We start from the raw sequence: 19,346 nt of genomic DNA, 5'->3' as shown, positions 1-19,346 counted from the left end.
TTCCTTTCTCTCTCTCTCCTTTTTTCTTTCTTACTTTATTTTTGTTTTTTATTTACATTTGTTTTCTTTCTTTTTCTGTAATTTTTATTAAATTTTCTGTTTCACATATTAGAATATTCATTTAAGCAACCTTAAAATATCAACGACGTCCCTTCTTCCCGTCCCATGGTTCCTTTCGCATAACATCCATCCCTGCACATTTTATAGAAACTAAACCATTCAGTATCCCATTATTACATCCATCAAAACCTATGTATCTTAATTGTGCCCATGTTTTCAAATCTGAAAACATTTGAAAACATAGTTTTCTATATCTTATGGCATTATGAAAAACCTTTAATAAAAACTGTACATCCAAGTAGGCAGACCAGACTGGATTTGCCCAGTTTCCCCCTCTCCCCCCCCTTTTTAAAGGGAGCTATTTCCAGATCCTAATCATCATCAGTGCCTTTTCTGGGGTGACGCGGGGGGATGCATACCCCTAAACATTTTGTGAATCTTAGTTTGGCTTCATTGAGGGGCAGTATTTCAATATGTGTAAGAAAATGAGGGTACCCCTAAACATTTTTAAGAAAAAAGCATTGATTGATTAATAAATAATAATAATAATAATAATAATAATAATAATAATAATAATAATAATAATAATGATGGGGTTGTCCTAGCCACCCTGGGCGTCTGGCTGGTGGTTCATCTAGCAGGGGAGTGGCCTTTGGGTCCCCCCCCACACCCAGAAGACCCTCTTGCCCAGCCCTTGGCCATCTCCGCCCGGATCCAGACGAGATCTTCTCCCCGCCGGCCTTTGCCGAGCATCCAGCCCTGGGCCGGGAGAGCGTTGCAGGCCGGCCTGGAAAGGCGACGGCACAGGAAGGGGCTGGCTTAGCCGGAGGAGGCGGGTGGGTTTGCGTGGCCAGCAGATCCGGGGTGGGAAGTGGGGGGGAGGGAGGGAGAAAGGAGCAAGAACAAAAGGATCCGAGGCTGCGCTCCGTCCCTGGATCTTTCCCTCTCCTCCGCGGAGGTAATTCGTTTTTGCTCGCCGGGCGGCTTCAGCCTTCGGAAAAGTTGCTGCAGCCGCGCGTCCCTGGAGATCTGGGCCTGGGGGTGGTGGTGTTTTTTTGGGGGTGGGGGGGTCCGAGGGGTGGGGAGGGGGCGACGCACGCTGCAGCCATTATTAACCCCTGAGCCACCGGAGGTTGCAGGCAGTGATTGAGAATCTCGGATGGGGGATCCCCCAGAGGCCATCCAGTCCAGCCCCCCTGCAATGCAGGGATCGCAGTAACGCTGCGGAGGAGGAGGAGGAGGGAAATCGCGTGCGGGGAGGAGCGGGGAGCTACAGATGAGGTTTAAAATAATGATATTTTTTGGGAGTTCAGCCAGGCTGATCAGGCTTGATTTGCATCGGGGATTATTGGGCTGGATTCCTCCGCATCTCTTTTCAGACCCCGACGAACCTAGTGGGTTTTGATTTTCGAGGCAGAAGGACTTGCTTTCTGAATCAAGGCTCAGCCCTTAAAAATGGGGCGGGGGGGGGGAGGTGGAGAAGGAGACCTTTAAGCCTTTGCAGAGAACAACTTGGGGTTTTTAAACAAAATGTGGCCCCAGTTGGATTGATTAAGCGCTCTCCAGTGAGCTTTGGGGACTGCATCTCTGAAGGCATTTACTTGGAATCAAGGCCCATCAAAACCAATAGATCCTACTTCCAAGTAAAAAGCGTTTGGGATTCCTGCTTGCTGTAAGTGAGAAGGGAGCTCAGAGAGGGGGAAAGTGAGCCTGTCAAGCAGTTTTTCTGAGGATCTACCTGGTAAGCCAAGTGCCTCTGGGCACTTATTATTATGCCTGGCTACAATACATATCTCTGGATCCAATATACATATCTCTGGATCCAATACACACTTGCTTGAATAGCCCCCCCCCCCCGTGGTAATATTTCAAATTTGGTGGACGGCTTTAGCACATAACCTCCCTAATTGGTACTTTTCCACTCTGTGGAGGAGATTTTGACACATGGTCATTTCGGAAGAGATGTATTTTATGTTAATGCTGAGGTCATCGTGGAGCTGAATGACATGACATTCCTGAACAATTGAATCCATCCTACAGACACAAGCGATTGGATTCACTACCAAAAGAGGGAGAAATGACCTCCCCACCCCACCCCCAGTTTGGACACCTTTAAAAGAGGATCGGACAAATGCGTGGCAATTTAGGCAATTCATCATTATTGATATATTGCCTCTGAAAACCAGTTGGTGGAGCTCACAAGTAGAAGGCGTTTGGTGGTTCACTGTGATAATGCAATTTTGGACTAGATAAGCCTTTGGTCTGATCGAGCAGGGTTCTTTTTATGAAGACAATATTCCTGAATAATATATTCCCCAAGCCTTCTAAATAATAATGCTTAACATTTATATAGTGCTCTCTCTTTTTTTAGCATTCAAAACATTTCATAGACATGATTATACTCAGCAATTCTGGAAGGTAGTCTAGTACTTGTAAGTATTGTCTTGCCTAAAGCCACTAGGCAGCACAATTCTAAGCAAGTTTACTCAATAGTTAATGCCAATGTTTTCATGTAGGTTTTCATAAAAATGTGCCAACAAGTTAATAATAATAATTTAATGATACTTTTATTATATGTACCCCGCCCATCTGCTGCACCAGCAACTCTAGGTGGCTTCCAAAAGATATTAAAATATTAAAAAAAATCAAACGTTAGAAACTTTCCTATACAGGGCTGTGTTCAGATGTCTTCTAAACGTTATGTAGCTATTTATCTCCTTGACATTTGATGCGAGGGCAGGCACCACTACCATGAAGGCTGTCTACCTGGTTCCCTGAATAATAATAATAATAATAATAATAATAATAATAATAATAATAATGGCTGATATTAGATTTGAAGAAGGGTCTCACTGAAACATCCTGCTACACAGCTTCTTCATTGGACATATATTAAGCAGTCTCTTATCATACTACTGTTAGGACTAACACATTCCCAGTTCTCAGACAACACAGCTGCCACCAACACCGCTAGTCAGGGTCCTTGCAGGCCCAATATGCAATGTTCGGATGGATGACCTTCTGAAGGTGACTCTCTTTGAAAAGAAGCATAACCTATCTTGACGTAGGGGAACCTGTGGCCTTCCAGATTTGATTTGATTTGATTTATTACATTTCTAGGCCTCTTTTCATTCAATGACTCCCAAATCGGCTTACAAACGATAAATAACACAATAGCACATAATAGAGCATCACAAATAGAACACAAATCCTATAGGATAATTAGCAAATCATCAGTGAAACAATTGCAATTTTAGCAACAACTATATTTCAGCAACAACGACAAAGAAGCTAAACATCACAATCAAAGCAGACATCATAGGATTAGTGATACAGCATTTACAATCTGCAAAACAACATTTTGTTGTTATTTGCTATTTTGTTAATGGTCTTAAAATAGCAACCCAAAAATAAACTAAGCACTGCTGAGTTTGTACACACTCACTTCATACCCCCATAACGCATAACCTTCCATTCTGTTCGGCTCAAGGAAATAAACATCCGCATAATGCCCATTGCATCAACTCCATTCTGAAGATTCCTTGGAATGGACGTGAGACAGCACAGGTGAGAAACCAACTGCCCCTTGATATCCAACACAGATCCTCTCTCCCCTTACTAGATGAAATTGGACCCTCATCGGCCCTAGGCAGCATGACCAGGGCTCAGGGCTGATGTCAGCTGTTGCCCCGCAACCCCTGAAGGGCCACCAGTTCCTCACCTTCCAAAGTGTAAGTGGTTGGAGTGATGGGCTAGCACAGAGTGGGTGGAGATCACATTGGGTGACCTCGCATCTTGGCTTGGTCCTGGCTTGGTCGCCAAGTCACAGGTGAGATGGGGAAGCTGTACCCCAGGACCGGGGCTGGCCAAACTCCAGAGGGTCGTGAGAGCAGTCAGATATCGAGGCAATCCAGAGATGCAGGGTTGCTGAAGAGAAGCCAAGGCCAGGCCCTGTGAGACAGTCACAACATGGGGCATGTTCCAATAGCAAGGTCATGAAACAAAGCCAAGGTGGAACACAGCAGAGCAAGTCCAAAGATAGACAAGTTAGCAAAAGCAAAGGCATAAGGTCAGTCTGCGTAGGAAGCAGGAGCAAGGCTGTGGCGTAAGTCTTGTGGGACGCGGGTGGCGCTGTGGGTTAAACCACAGAGCCTAGGACTTGCTGATCAGAAGGTCGGCGGTTCAAATCCCCGCGACAGGGTGAGCTCCCGTTGCTTGGTCCCTGCTCCTGCCAACCTAGCAGTTCAAAAGCACGTCAAAGTGCAAGTAGATAAATAGGTACCGCTCTGGCGGGAAGGTAAATGGTGTTTCCGTGCGCTGCTCTGGTTCGCCAGAAGCGGCTTAGTCATGCTGGCCACGTGACCCGGAAGCTGTACACCGGCTCCCTCAGCCAATAAAGCGAGATGAGCGCCACAACCCCAGAGTCGGCCATGACTGGACCTAATGGTCAGGGCTCCCTTTACCTTTATTAATAGTCTTCAGCTGGGAGCTTATGTAGGCTGATCGCCCAAACCCAGCTACAAGCGGGTTCGCCTGGTCTTCAAGATTCCCTGCTCCCAATGAGTCCCAAGGGGCCTGGTTCTTCTAGGTGACCACTCCACCAAAATGGGGGCTGCCTGCACCTTCTGATACTAGCATTCAGTGTCTCCCTGATTCTGCCTCCCCACCCGCCCCCCATGATCCTGCAGGCATTCCACTTCGATCTGCAGAACGGACATTGGGTACGGGCATCACATGAAACTCGTCCTGCATTTGTAAGAAATTGATCTTGTAGTGTCGGCACCCACACTTCGGAATTCCCTGCCTATTGACATCAGGCAGGTGCCTTCACTGTACTCTTTTGTTTGGCAACCTCTTAAAAAAAAAATTCTGTTTAGCGAAGCCTATCCCAACACTTAGAACGTTGATGTGTGCTTTAATCTGGTTTTTGGCTTATTGTTGATTTTCATTATTTCTAAAAATATTTTAAATAATTGTTCCTTACTGTTTCGTATTGATAATTTCATTGTTTAATTCTTTTTTACTGTAAACTGTTGTGAGGTTATGGGTTTTCTCCCCCCCCAAAAAAAAAATAATAATAATCAAGTGGTATATACATTTTCTGAAATAAATAAATATTCGCCCTTCAAACCTATGTACCTCAGCTTTTTCCCTGGGCTGAATAACTGGAGCTAAAGAACAGGGGGTGTAATTTACCTCTGAAGTTCCAGCCGGCTGTTAACAGCTATGCAGTAACCCCTAGACTCACCGTTGGGCAACATCTTTATTATGACCAACTGAAGTATCAAAAAAGTGTGGGAAACCTCTGAGTTCTCCAGAACTTTGCAGCAGCAAGATGCTACACAAAGTGTGGTGTGACCTTGGGCTGTTTCCCACCCTAGCCTACCTCACTGGATTATTTTGAGGATAACATGGGAGAGGGAGAGAGCTACGTACAACACCTTGCTCCATGGACGAAAAGCAGGTTATAAATGCAACAAATACAATAGAAATAATTATAATATACAGAAAGTAGGCTGGATGCTATAGCCATAAAGTCAGCAGGACTACAGAATGAATTAAATCTCTGCTAGGTGTTAACAGTTCTCTTATAGATGGCGATTCTGCTTTCCTTTTCCTCACTGACATAAGGGAGGAAACACTGGTTAAACCTATTTTCTGAGAAGTGTTCAGAAACTCAACTGAACAGCCCACTGAACCCCCTGTTCTGTGGAGAGGTTTTACTGAGATCTGAATTGACCCACCTTTTTCTTCTCATATGCAACAATTGAATGTGGCACTGCATTCTTGGTAGTTTATTGGGGTTTTTTACCCCTCATCTGTACCTGTGTTTTATTTTTCTACTTTTACATCTATTTTTATTCGCCATATCCATTATTTTCATTGTATTCTGTATGTGTTTATGCCAATAAACTTTAAACTGATATTTAAAAAGAAAAGAAAAGAAGAAACACAACCCATTGCCCATTAAACAGTGTTATCGTCTCCATTCTAGTTTCTCTAACACATTTTTTCTTTTCTTTTTTTGCAGCTGCTATGGGTGGTGTTACAAAGTGGTTAAGAGTATAAGATGTGACTCAGAAAGCCCCCGGTTACAAGCTTACTAAGTGACTTTCAGAAAATCGTTATCTGTCTTCTCCTCCAGCTGCAATGTAAGGGTAATAATACTTCTGGCCTACTTTGCAGGGCTGTGGTACAGATGATGGAGATAATGGATGTGAAAGGCAATGAACCCTCTGAAGTTCTGTGCTAATGCTAAAAATTATTGGTTGTTTTGCAGTGAAGGCTAAATGAAAGTCGAGATTTGTTTATTATGTTAACATTTCTTACCTATCACCATAAAGTCGTGATGTGGGTTACAAGGGACGCGGGTGGCGCTGTGGTCTAAACCAGTGTTCCCCAACCTTGGGCCTCCAGCTGTTTTTGGACTACAACTCCCATCATCCCTCGCTAGCAAGACCAGTGGTCAAGGATGATGGGAATTGTAGTCCAAAACAGCTGGAGGCTCAAAGTTGGGGAACACTGGTCTAAACCACTGAGCCTCTTGGGCTTGCCGATCAGAAGGTCGGTGGTTTGAATCTGCGCGGCAGGGTGAACTCTCGTTGCTCAGTCCCAACTCCTGCCAACCTAGTTCAAAAGCATGCCAGTGCAAGTAGATAAATAGGTATCACTGCGGCGGGAAGGTAAACGGCATTTCCACACGCTCTGGCTTCCGTCACGGTATCCCGTTATGCCAGGAGCGGTTTAGTCATGCAGGCCACATGACCCCAAAAGCTGTCTGTAGACAAACGCCAGCTCCCTCGGCCTGAAAGCGAGATGAGCGCCGCAAACCGATAGTCGCCTTTGACTGGACTTAACCATCCAGGGGTCCTTTACCCTTTTTTTTACAAGAGCATAGTACACAGTCATTACAGAAACAAGTAAAATTGTTCCAGCCAGAACAGGGCAGCATAGAGTCAGCAAAATAAGTGAGTCCCAAAACCAAAATGCCTTAACTGTCAGCAGCCGAGATAGAGAGCTGCATGTTCAGCATACAGCCAAAGCTATACAGTACACCAGAAAGGTTAGACGCTCCAGATTACGAAGGGAGTTCCTCAATTTAGGGGCTGCTGCAGAGAAAGCCACCTCCCAGACTAGACTGCAGATCTTAACACAACATTGAAGGAGGTAGCTTTTCAGATACACTTTGGTGGTAAAATAAAGCCTCATAGGTGAGACCGCTGAGTAGTCTCTCACTGACTCCTCTTATTTAATCTGAGCAGCACCTCCTTGCAAACAACCTGCCTTGCTTATCCTCCAGATTTGCCGCTGATTTCATAACTTCTTTTTGCTGATGTTCCAAACTGATGCATATCTCTTTGTTCCGGCAGCTTAGCAATGATGAGCGAGGAGAAGCCGCAGCTGAAAAAGGAGGCGATCTCCCAGGAAGAAGAGGAGGAGGAGGAGGGAGGAAAGCTGGTGAAAGAAGTCACCGTCCCCCGAGAGAAAGCAGAGAATGGTAATCTAGTGAAAGAAGAGGAGATTCCCCAGGAGGAAAAGAACTGGGTGAAAGAGGAGGAGGGGTCGCAGGAGGAAGAGGAGTATTGGGTGAAAGAGGCGATCCATGTGGAGGAAGTGGATGATGACTATTTCGTAAAAGATGAGATTCTTCCAGAGGAAGGTTATGAAGAGACAGAAGCTTATGAAGAGACGGAAGATTATGAAGATCCAGAAGGTTATGAGCAGGCAGAAGGTTTTGAAGATCCAGAAGGTTATGAGCAGGCAGAATGTTATGAAGGTTACGAACAGGCAGAAAATTATGAGCAGGCAGAATGTTATGAAGCTTATGAACAGGCAGAAGGTTATGAACAGGCAGAATGTTATGAAGGTTACGAACGGGCAGAAGGTTATGAGCAGACAGAAGAGGGTGATGCTCTTCTTGAAGAATATGAAATAAATGTTTTCCAGATTCCTGGGGATGATGAGCCATGTTATAGCGAGCCTGTTCCTGAGAGCCAGCAAGCCTATGTCCCAAAGAAGAGACGAAGCAAAGCTGTGCCTGTAGATGGAACAGGCGTACAACCTGGCAAAGCCACAGTTGCGAAGGTAGGAAAAATCTACAAGTGCCCCGATTGCGGGAAAATCTTCAAACGGTGCTCTCCCCTTATCAGACACCGGAGAACCCACACTGGGGAGAAACCTTACGTCTGCCGGGAGTGCTTGAAGCGCTTCAGCGACAGCTCAGCCCTGGTTAAGCATCAGCGAATCCATGCAGGAGAGAAACCTTACACATGCCCTGAGTGCGGGAAGAGTTTCTCCCAAAGCTCAACCCTTATTGCACATCAGAGAATACACACTGGAGAGAAGCCGTATGTGTGCCCTGACTGCGGGAAGAGCTTCAGTGTGAGCTCCAATCTTGTCGCTCATCAGAGAATTCACACAGGAGAGAAGCCTTTTGGCTGTCCTGTCTGCTTGAAAGGCTTTCTGGTCAGCTCCCATCTCATCAGACACCTAAGAATACACACAGCAGAGAAACCTTACATTTGCCGAGAATGCGGGGAGTGCTTTACTCAGAGCTCCCACCTCGTCGTGCATAAGAGAATCCACACCGGTGAAAAACCTTATCTGTGTTCCGAGTGCGGGAAGAGCTACCGTGGGATCTCAGATTTGATCCAGCACCAGAGGATTCACACAGGAGAGAAGCCCTACAAGTGCCCCGAATGTGGGAAATGTTTCAGTCAGAGCTCATGCCTTAAGAAGCACCAGCGGATTCACACAGGGGAGAAACCTTTCATGTGCCTCAAATGTGGGAGAAGGTTCAATCGGAACTCGCATTTGACCAGGCACCAGAAAACCCACACAGTGTGATTTTTTAAAAAAAATAATAATGCTTTTCCGTTGAAAGTTCATCTCCATAATTATAGCCACTATAGAATAAGTAAAGCCAGGTATCGTGAAATAGGAAACCTTTCTCTGTCTTCCAAAGGAACTTTTGTCCAACACTTGAATTGGAGGATTATCATCAGGGAAATAATACATAGGATACAATTGCCAGTTTTCTTCTAAAATGTCCTTTCCCCCACCTGGCTCCTACTCTCCATCCACTTCTTCACAGGATTGTGGTATCTTCCTCGGATTATATTCTATACCGTGTTCTTTCCTTTTTACTCGTTTTAAAATGTCGTCCCATTGTCAACACCTTCAGACAGGTCAGCTCTTGAGTTTTCCTATGGATTTTGAGTCTCTCTCTCTCTCTCTCTCTCTCTCTCGATGGCCTCTGGTTTCTGATTGGTTTTTACCAAATCCTTGGAAGCTGTGATAGGTGGCTGAGGAAAAGAGAGAGAAAAAAGACAATGAGACTGTAACCTAATACCAAGCTCTGTAATGGTGCCAGCACCTTCCATTTTCTCTGTTGTGGCAGAGCATAACATGCGTCATCAAGGGGATTGCCTGTGTGTCTGCATGCTGCCACTCTGCAGTGAGAAAAAGGCAAAAGAGGGAGCAAGAAAGAGAACTGCCTGACTTGTCTTGTTTTTATCCTGATAGTAGGCAATGGAGTCTTGACTGACTGGGAGTCTGAGCCTGCATCACCCCCAAGCCATGGTGACTCTGAACTGTGGGTGTTGCTGAAATTGGTGAGGGGGTCATATCTCAAGAGCACCGCGTCCAGAAGGCCCAATTTCCAGTCCTTGACGTTTACAGCTAAAATAAGTCTCGGGTGGTTGAAAATAGGAAAGATCTCTCTCTCTCTGCCTTGGAGCACACTGCTGCCTGTCAAAATTGACAGTATTGGGGCCCAATGGACCAGTGCCCTGACTCGATGTAAGACAGCCTTCAGCGTTCAAGTTCCTTGGCGTCCGCTCTGGTCAGAAGAAAGGCAGTGTGGGAAATCTTCATTAAAGGGCCTGTCTGGCATTAACTGAGAACAAACGGGGGGTCCTCACCCTGTTTGGTTTTTTTAGCATGCATTGTGGGCTCACGACAACACCAGAGCTTTAAAATACCAGTGTTAATTCTTCCCCTATCTAATGATCTTCCTTTCTTTTTAGCTGAGTTGAATGGTTTTAAAGTAATATTATGATAGCAGCTGACCCCAGGTATAGGGTATGGGATGGCTGCCTGAGTTATGAACCACAAAGACTTTGGCTTGAATCTCGCCTCTGCCGTGAACGGACTTCTTGGCCTGAAACCAGGCGCACATTTCTCTCAGCTTCAGCCGCCTACCCAACCGCAGTATGAAGATAATAATACCGAGCTTCCTTATAGGGATTTTAATGAGATATTCTACGTGGAGCGCTTTGAACATTCAGAGAATGCTCTGCGAATGCTAAGTTATTGTTTTAATCTGGGATAAGTTTTGTCTTCCTTGAATGGGGACATGTAACTGGGCTCCATGATGTGTTCTGCTTCCAATTCTGTGTCTCTGCTCTCTTGTGAGCATGAGCAATACTCCCTCTGAGGCAAATGTGAGAGACCTGAGACGGGCAAAGGACCGGAAGGGGTGCCGCGCTGACTGGGGTGGGTTGGAGGTACAAAAATTAGCCCCAATCTCATCTCGGGGGCAGGGCAAAGACTCAGAGGTGCCCTTAAAAAAAGCACACGACTAGCAGGACAGAAGATAGCTGCCTCAATATTCGACTGCTTGAGACGTATCTAATACAGCTTTATTCAGTCGTTCATCCTGGATCTGCAAGTGCGAAAAGCGTTGTCTGCCCTGCTCCCATTGTTGTAAACATACCCACCCAACCAAAGGTCTGAAGAGGGCCTTTAAACATGTTTGCTTGAACAGGCCTACAAGCCTTACAGTTGCCCCAGACAAGGCAGGTTCCCAATGGTGAGGAAGCTTATAAGCATTTTCAGGCAAATGTTTTTACAAGCCCCCTATAGACCTTCACACAAAGGTTGGGTGAAGAGCAGGCATGCCTCTGGTGCACCTAGAGACATTTGAGGCAGGTCCAACTCTTGCCGCCCAACCCTAGATATTTTTGCCCTCGTGTCAAGCGGAATGCCTCAAGCAGCCTATATTTCTCTCTTCCTTTAAGCCCCTGTTCTTGTTTACACCAGAACACCCCCAAATCTAATTATAGTTAAGATGTCTGCCTGCTGTATACAGAAGCAGTGTTGTTTTTTTAAAAATTATTCTAAACACCCGAAAAGGTGATGTGTTATTCTTCCAAAGTATGTGCAGAGCCCCATGCTTGCTGGGTATCTGTACTTTTAGAGTGTGATTTTAAATAAAGTAAAAATGAATAGAATGCTTTGGGGGGGAATATAATTTGTGGCTTGAAACTTTTTTAAACCCTCCAAGGACCCTATTTTTGTAGTTTGCATGTGTTGCAGAAAATGTTATTCAGCAGCTTTCCTCAACATAGGAACCAACTCCTAGGGGCTGAAGTCCCTTCGCCTCCCCCCAATAAAATATTTGAGGGGGCCACGCACCAAAAGTTAATGAGGATTGCCATTCAAATGGTGGGTGGGTGCCACGTCTTGTGATCGATTATGTGGGGCAGGTGGCTTGCCTGCCCCCCCAATATTTTATTCAAGTTGGCACCCTCGTTCCTCAACATGGGGTGGAGAAAATGGGTCAGAGAAAGTGTTTCTCCCTCTCCCATGATACCAGAACTTGAGGAAATTCAATGAAGATGGAAGACTCAGGACTGTTCTGTAACTATTTCTTCTCACACCACAGGAAGTAGTGAAGGCTACCCACTTGGATGGCTTTAAAAGAGGATTGGACAAATTCATGAAGGACAAAGCTATCAAGGGCTACTAGCCACAATGGCTATGTTCTACCTCTCCTGTTAGAGGCAGTACACCTCTGAACTGGTGAGAATCTCAGCTGGGGAGAGTACCCTGGCATTTAGGTTCTGCTTGCAAGTTTCCCTTGTGTGTCTGGTTGGCCACTGTGAGAATAGGACGCTGGATTAGATGGGCCTTTGGCCTGAATCAGCAGAGCTCTTGTGTTCTCATGTGGTTCCCTCGAGATGCTTTGGACTACAACTCCCAGCAGCCCCAGCCAGCATGGCTAATGGAAATTGATGATGGGACTTGTAGCCCACAATGTCTGAAGGGTGCCAGATTGGGGAAGACTCAATAAATGCAATATTTTAAAAACTTCAGTGAGGAAAAACAAAAGCTGAAAAGGGCACAGGTGAAAGCTAAAATGTTTATAATAGGAATTGAAAACCTAATGTGAGGGAAAAAATTGAGGGAGCTTCAAACAACAGTAAAATGTAACAGGGCACATCCATGCCCTTGTGTAGAGAAGAGCTTTTAGAGGTGGCCAAGGCACATCACAGGCTGTACAAAATAAACCCTGTACAGATTTTGTTTCAAGTAGCCTTCACTTTGCCTGGTGTTTCTCGGGATGTAGGTTTTAGTCTGATACTTTGGGTATCATAGTTCTCTATTGGTAAACCATGATCAGCTTTCTAGCGTGGTTCCAAATTGAGAATATGCATTTTGGAAGATGTCAACTCGGGCAGCGAAGTTAATGGACATTGGACATTTGGCCAGTCCGGGATTACCTCCTTATTCTTAAACTGATAAATTTGTGACAACCAGAACTAGAAATGTTGCTATCACACTGTCTCCAAAAAAGTAGTGTTCTGCATTTGGGGTGTTAAACTGGGTGCCAGATCCCTCGAATCCATGGATCTAGCAAGTGTTAGAATTTAATCAAGTCTTCTAATTATTGGAATAGCCAGGCAAGCTTTTTAGTAAGGTGATAGCTTGGGTGATGAGCCATTAAGTGGGATTAAGTGACTTGGTGTGGGACATAGGAGAAGGGGGCTCCCTTAACTGAAAAAGCCAGAGTTTGGAGCACAGGTAGCAGTGATTTTATCTAGGAAGGAAAGCAGCTAGCTGGAGATAGAGGGGGAACAATGTTTGAGAGCAATGTTTGAATTCTGTTTGCATCCAAGGCTGTGGCTATGGGCGAAACAATACCCTTTTGGGGTGTTAATGCTGTGAACCCTGCCAACATAGGCTCAGGCTATATATATGTGTAAATAAACCATATATCATAAAGACACAGCAGTCTCCACTGTGCCTCATTCCAAAAGCAAGTATGAATCCTGGGTAAGTGCTTGCAACCCCTGGAATCTCGCACCATTCAGAGATTGGGCTGGCGTGTAAAAGTATTCTGCAGGATGTGGAATAACTTGGAAAGCACTTCATACGGAGTACGTGCCGTATATCTCACTCATTGGAGGAAGTGGGGAAACCACCTTTGATTTCACCCTGTATTTGTAGTTAACTCGATATGTTGTTGTTAATCAGCTCCTTGGCTGATCATAAAGGGTTTTGTCGGAAGATCTCAGAGATTGACTTGGTCTGTACTGGGGAAAGCTGTCTTACTAGGCATCCTGGTCCCAAGTTCCACAGGGCTTCTAATGTCAGCAACAAAACACTGGATTTGACTCAGTCGGTAAAAAGAAGCCAAAGTGGATTTCAGCATGAGTGTGATATGTGTAAAGCTGCGTTCCTCATTAAGCATCCTAGCAGTTGCATTTTGCGCTAGCTGTACCTTCTAAATCAAGATATAAGGGTAGCCCCACCTACACTGCACAGCAGTAGTCTTATTGTGAGGTTACTAGTATAACTAGTGATCCATCATGGCAAGGCTATCTCTGTCCAGGAATGGTCATAGTTCGGGCACCAGCCAATATGCACAGCTGCTCCTGATTCAGATGTTTAACAAAGAAATAGAGATGGATGTCATCACGATACTGGTGACACCTTGCCCCAAATCTAATAACCACCCTAATGTCGTTACCTAATATTTGAGTGTTAAAATAATGGGAAACAAAATGAGGCCTAATTTGAGTAAATTATTTACACTTCTTCACAAATCTTAAATTGGTGTTTTAGAAGATCTAACAAACGTACAATCAATATATTTAAAATAAAATCTCTTGTGTTGAATGTATGTGTAGTTTCCCTCAGAATATTTCTATCGTTCTGTACAATGTCATTTCTTGATAAATAAAAGCACTACCTTTTGCAGTGAAATCATATAACCTGACCCAGGGCTGGGAAACTTGTTGCCTTTTAGCAGCGTTGTTGGACCACAACTCCCATTATTCTTGATCTTCGGCAATACAGGTTGTGGCTCATGTGGCTTGTCCAACAACATCTGGGGGGCCACAGCTTCCCCAGTCCCTTGTCTGTAGCCCCTCATTAAAATCAAACCTATGTATACCTCCCAAAAACTCAATTTTTATCGAGAGAGCATTACAGTAGAAATTACATAGGACTGCTACCGGTAATTGCCTTATATTGACTATGCAGAAGGCAACATTTCGTTTTGTTAACAATTACTCCATTTAAGCATGCCAGTGTGTGGGAAAATGGTTGCCCATCGGTACCTATTATGGTACCCACGGCACTTCTCATAAAATGTCCCCTCAAAAATCCACAGTGGAGGAGAGGCCATTTGCTCTTTCTGCCCAGTTCCTTTTTGTACATTGGACATGCCCCTTAAACATGGTCGCCTTTCAATGGCTGTCAGGATTGCACTCCCATTCATTCTGAACAGAGGAGAGATGCAAAGAGTGTGAATGAGTACAACAGTGGCTGACTTGATGGGGACGTGCTCACTCCATATTGTGGTCCCTTCGCTTTTTCTTCTCTTTCAGATGTGGCAGCCATTTTGTGTTAAGCTAGACTTCCACTGCAGCCATTTTGTGACTGGACATGCTGCACTTTCTCAAAATTCCAAATATGCCACACAGGTACAAAAGGATGGCAACCTATGCCCATTGCTTTCAGTGAACTTGGATACAACTGACTGTACAAGTAATGCTGTGCCCAAAATTTCTCCTGCATTTTTCTCTCAACCATCTTCCATCAATTAACTAGAAAATAAATTGCATTCCAAAACTATCAAAGGCGAGGAAAATGTCAATGAAAGTCTCATGAGTGAAGTGCAGGGGTTTTGCTGGAGTGATTTTTTTGTGTGTGTGAGGTGGCCAAGGGGTACCTCATTCATTCATTTATTAAATTTAAATACCACCCTTCATCCAAACATCTCGGGTCCTTTGTGTGTCTCCTCCACATGAGGTCTGGAGGGTGGCAACATGAGGACAGGTTATAGTTTTGCTGTTTTACTTCTGTTCATGTTTTTATCCTGTATTTTTACTTTGTGAACCGCCCTGAGATCTTATGATGAAGGACAGTATATAAATATAATATATAAAAATAGGGTCAGTTCACAAGATTAGAATATATTCTAAAGATCACTCTACAAATCCTTTCACCATACACTGCAGCCTTCCCAGGTGTCGTGTTTAAACCCCAAGGGAGGGAATTATGAAGCAACTCCGCCCATGCGTCTTTTTCAAATCCTGGAACCATGAACAGCCAGTGAGGCTGCAGAGTGCTGTAGAAACATTTGCTGGAAAGGAAAACGTACATGCCACCCTTGGGTGCCTTGCGGTGATAAGGTGACCTTAAAATCAACCCCCCCCCCCCAGAAATTCTAAGGAAATGGTCAAGCGCCACAAAAATGGGGCAGAAAAATCAAAGCCTCTTTCACAGAGGAACTGTGAAGGACATGGACTACATCGCACAGCACTAGATTGTACAGATGAAGGCTGCAAATCTGACCCGGACTGGCTTGTGTGTGTGTGTTATATTAAACATAGGTTAATTAAGCATGGCTTTGGAACATAAAAACCACAGCTATAGCGAATTAGCTGTCCCGGTATGTGTATGTCAACTCCGGCATACTTCCCCCTGCAATCTCTTCAGCCCACGAGTGCAGACGTGACATGGGTTTTATTTTATTTTTTTTAAGAAATATTTATTAAGGTTTTTCAAAACAAATCCAAATCAAAACAATACATCAAAATTAACAATCAAAAACAGCACAACAGAACAAAACAACAGAAACAAAAAATTAAAAATAATTGCTTACTTACTAATTTTTTAACCCTCTTTCCTGACTTCCTCACATCTCATTTTTCTGCGTTCCCCTTTACACAAATCAATTTTAGCAATTTCTAACCCTCTTTCCAATCTTATTCAATATTGTACATTTCAACCTATTATGCATTTATTTTCCTTCTTTTTTAAGAAAAAACGAAAAGAAAATTTTTTCACATGTTCTTCGTAATTTAACTTAGTCCTTTATATCATTTGTTTAAACACAACATAATAGTGCTCTGGTCTTACCCCTTCTTTTCCACATCATTTATGCATATTTCTTTTTACCAAACCCCTGGTGCCCTATTATTTTTGTATCTCACATCATTTTAACATTCAAACATTTTACAATGTTTTTGAAGATGTTCTTTAAATTTCTTCCAGTCCTCTTCCACCGATTCTTCTCCCCGGTCTCGGATTCTGCCAGTCATTTCTGCTAATTCCATGTAGTCAATCACTTGCATCTGCCATTCTTCCAAGGTGGGCAAATCTTGTGTCTTCCAGTACTTTGCGATGAGTATCCTTGCTGCAGTCGTTGCATACATAAAGAATGTTCTATCTTTCTTTAGCACCAATTGGCTGACCATGTCCAAGAGAAAGGCCTCTGGTTTTTTAAGGAAGGTATATTTAAATACCTTTTTCAGTTCATTATAGATCATTTCCCAGAAAGCCTTAATCTTTGGGCATGTCCACCAAAGGTGAAAGAATGTTCCCTCAGCTTCTTTGCATTTCCAACATTTATTGTCAGGCAGGTGATAAATTTTTGCAAGCTTGACTGGGGTCATGTACCACCTATAGATCATTTTCATAATATTTTCTCTTAAGGCATTACATGCCGTAAATTTCATATCAGTGGTCCACAACAACCTCTCCCAGTCAGCGAACATAATGTTATGACCAATGTCCTGTGCCCATTTAATCATGGCTGATTTAACTGTTTCATCCTGAGTATTCCATTTTAACAGCAAGTTATACATTCTCGAAAGTATCTTGGTTTTAGGTTCTAACAGTTCTGTTTCTAATTTTGATTTTTCCACCTGGAAGCCTATTTTTTTTATCCAAATTGAAGGCTTCTCTTATTTGATAATAATGTAGCCAATCTCGCACTTTATCTTTTAGTTTCTCAAAACTCTGCAATTTCAATGTGTCTCGATCTTGTTCTAGTATCTCCCAATATTTTGGCCATTTGGCCTCCATATTGAGTTTTTTCAAAGCCTTAGCCTCCATGGGTGATAACCACCTTGGAGTCTTGTTTTCCAATAGATCTTTATATCTTGTCCAGACATTAAACAAAGTTTTTCTGACAATATGATTTTTAAATGCTCTGTTAACTTTTACCTTGTCGTACCACAAATATGCATGCCACCCAAAAGCATTATTGTACCCTTCCAAATCCAAAATGTCAGTGTTCTCAAGAAGTAGCCAGTCTTTCAACCAGCAGAATGCTACTGATTCATAATAAAGCTTCATGTCTGGCAGGGCAAACCCCCCTCTTTCTTTAACATCTGTCAATATTTTTAATTTTATTCTGGGCTTTTTGCCCTGCCAGACAAATTTAGAAATATCTCTTTGCCACCTCTTGAAACAATCCATCTTGTCCACAATCTGTAACGTTTGAAACAAAAACAACATTTTTGGCAATACATTCATCTTTATAGCAGCAATCCGACCCAACAAGGAAAGCTTCAATTTTGACCAAATTACTAGATCTTTTTTAACTTCTTACCAACATTAACATAGGTTAATTGAGCATGGCTTTTGAACATAAAAACCACAGCTATAGCGAATTAGCTGTGCCTGTATGTGTATGTCAACTCCGGCATACTTCCCCCTGCAATCTCTTCAGCCCACGAGTGCAGACGTGACATGGGTTTTAGGCTATGGGTGCGAGGTGGATTCTGAGTTAAAAATCACAAGGATTTGTGAATGCCCAATTGCTAAAGATCACAGGCAGGGGAGTGAAATTGCACTCGCGTCCTGCCTGAGGGATTCCTGTCTGGCTATTGCAAACAGGGCGCTGGACTAGAAGGACCTTCAGTTCGATCTGTCGGGGCTCATGGTGTAGCACCCTGCTTGTGGTTAACGCTTAGCTGGAATGAAATATTCAACGCAGCAATAGAGAAATTAAAATAATAATTTATTTGTCAGACAAATAAATATGAGGCACAGTGGTATATGGTTACCAAGCTCTGGCCTGGCCTCCTGCCATTCTGGCCAGCACTTATATTTCCTTAATCCAGCCCCCTTGCTCCTCCTGTGGCTGCCTCTGTCCAATCAGCCTGGTTGAAATTCCTATTGGTTGTTTGCTAGAACCAATCACAAAAGATACACCCATTTCCTTCTGTCCTTTTATGGGAAACAAAAAGATATATATTCTTCTATCTATAAATGACAAATAAGTAGTAATATATCTTACATGTGTCTCAACAAGGAACCTTAATTACCAGCTCACCTCGCCCTATTGCCCTCCAAAACAAATGGTTTAATCTTAAATTTTTATCTTAAACAGATGTCAAGGATCTTGAATTTACATCATCATTGAAAGATCTCCTTCTCTTGAAGGTCTTTTAAACAAATAACCATATGTGTGCTCTAATGATGTTTCCTGCTTGGCAGGAGGGGCTAGGCTGGTGGCTGATGGCCCCTGTGATCTCTTCCAACTATATGAAATAAGAACCTAGCATAAGGATTTAACATTTCTTAGCTTCTAATTCCTTTGCATAATTACATTTAAGCCAATATATTTAATACATAACATAGATAGCTTTTTAGAAGAATAAACCTTTTCAAAGTAAGGAACAGTTTCCAGCCTCAAAATAGAAAGAAAGAAAACCTATCTTCTCCAGCCAAGCCAGTTGCCTTTTTCACTGCTCTTGACCTTTCAACCTTAGGAAAATATGGCTCAAGTTTAATGGGAGGCACATGGTTTTATTTTACTATTTACCCACTCTTAATTATGTTTATCTCTTCTTTTTTATCTTCTGTAATATGTAGGGTCAGTGTAACCTTGGCTGTCAGCCTGTAATTCCCTTTGACGTTGAGAATTGTTTTCTGCTATAAATCAGGGGGCCCCTTTATCCAGGAGAATAAACATCTTGCCAAGGTTCTTAGGCAGCTGCTCTTCTGCCTGGCATGAAACATTTGAAGATCTTTAAGCTCATTTTAAAATACAGGCCCTGATCAAGCCTCAATAAAAATGCAGGCTATGATTAGATGCCTCAATGGGAAGACCATACGCAGGACACTAGCGCAGCAGCACTTTCCCTACTACAGTACACGTGAATCCCAGACAACTGGTATTTAGAGAATCACTGCCTTCGACAGTGTATCTGTGTATCTGAAGAAGTGTGCATGCAGACGAAAGCTCATACCAAGAACGA

The 19,346-nt window shown here is 43.4% G+C and overlaps 1 protein-coding gene across 3 annotated transcripts; it reads left to right on the top strand.

Annotated features, from left to right (window-relative positions):
- Positions 1-915: 915 nt before the first annotated feature.
- Positions 916-13,072, top strand: LOC307208699 (uncharacterized protein). 3 transcript variants are annotated; one of them, XM_079963575.1, is made up of 4 exons: positions 3,510-3,627; positions 4,749-4,814; positions 6,092-6,218; positions 7,431-13,072. In XM_079963575.1, the coding sequence occupies exon 4, from the start codon at positions 7,438-7,440 to the stop codon at positions 8,905-8,907; it is 1,470 nt and encodes a 489-aa protein (XP_079819701.1). In that variant the 5' UTR covers positions 3,510-3,627; positions 4,749-4,814; positions 6,092-6,218; positions 7,431-7,437; the 3' UTR covers positions 8,908-13,072. The 3 variants fall into 3 exon arrangements, with proteins under 3 accessions (XP_079819702.1, XP_079819701.1, XP_079819700.1); XM_079963576.1 differs by lacking the exons at positions 3,510-3,627; positions 4,749-4,814 and adding an exon at positions 916-1,018; XM_079963574.1 differs by lacking the exon at positions 4,749-4,814 and having other exon boundaries at positions 3,517-3,627.
- The last annotated feature ends 6,274 nt before the right edge of the window (positions 13,073-19,346 follow it).

This window comes from Podarcis cretensis (genome assembly GCF_951804945.1).
Source record: "Podarcis cretensis genome assembly, chromosome: 2".
NCBI lineage: Eukaryota > Metazoa > Chordata > Lepidosauria > Squamata > Lacertidae > Podarcis > Podarcis cretensis.
Note: the sequence above shows the minus strand (reverse complement) of the source record. Positions and strands in the feature narration are given on the sequence as shown.

What these genes read in the sequence shown, in the direction of transcription:
- LOC307208699 (XM_079963576.1), top strand. Translation starts at nt 7,438, where the DNA reads ATGATGAGCGAGGAGAAGCCGCAGCTGAAAAAGGAGGCGATCTCCCAG.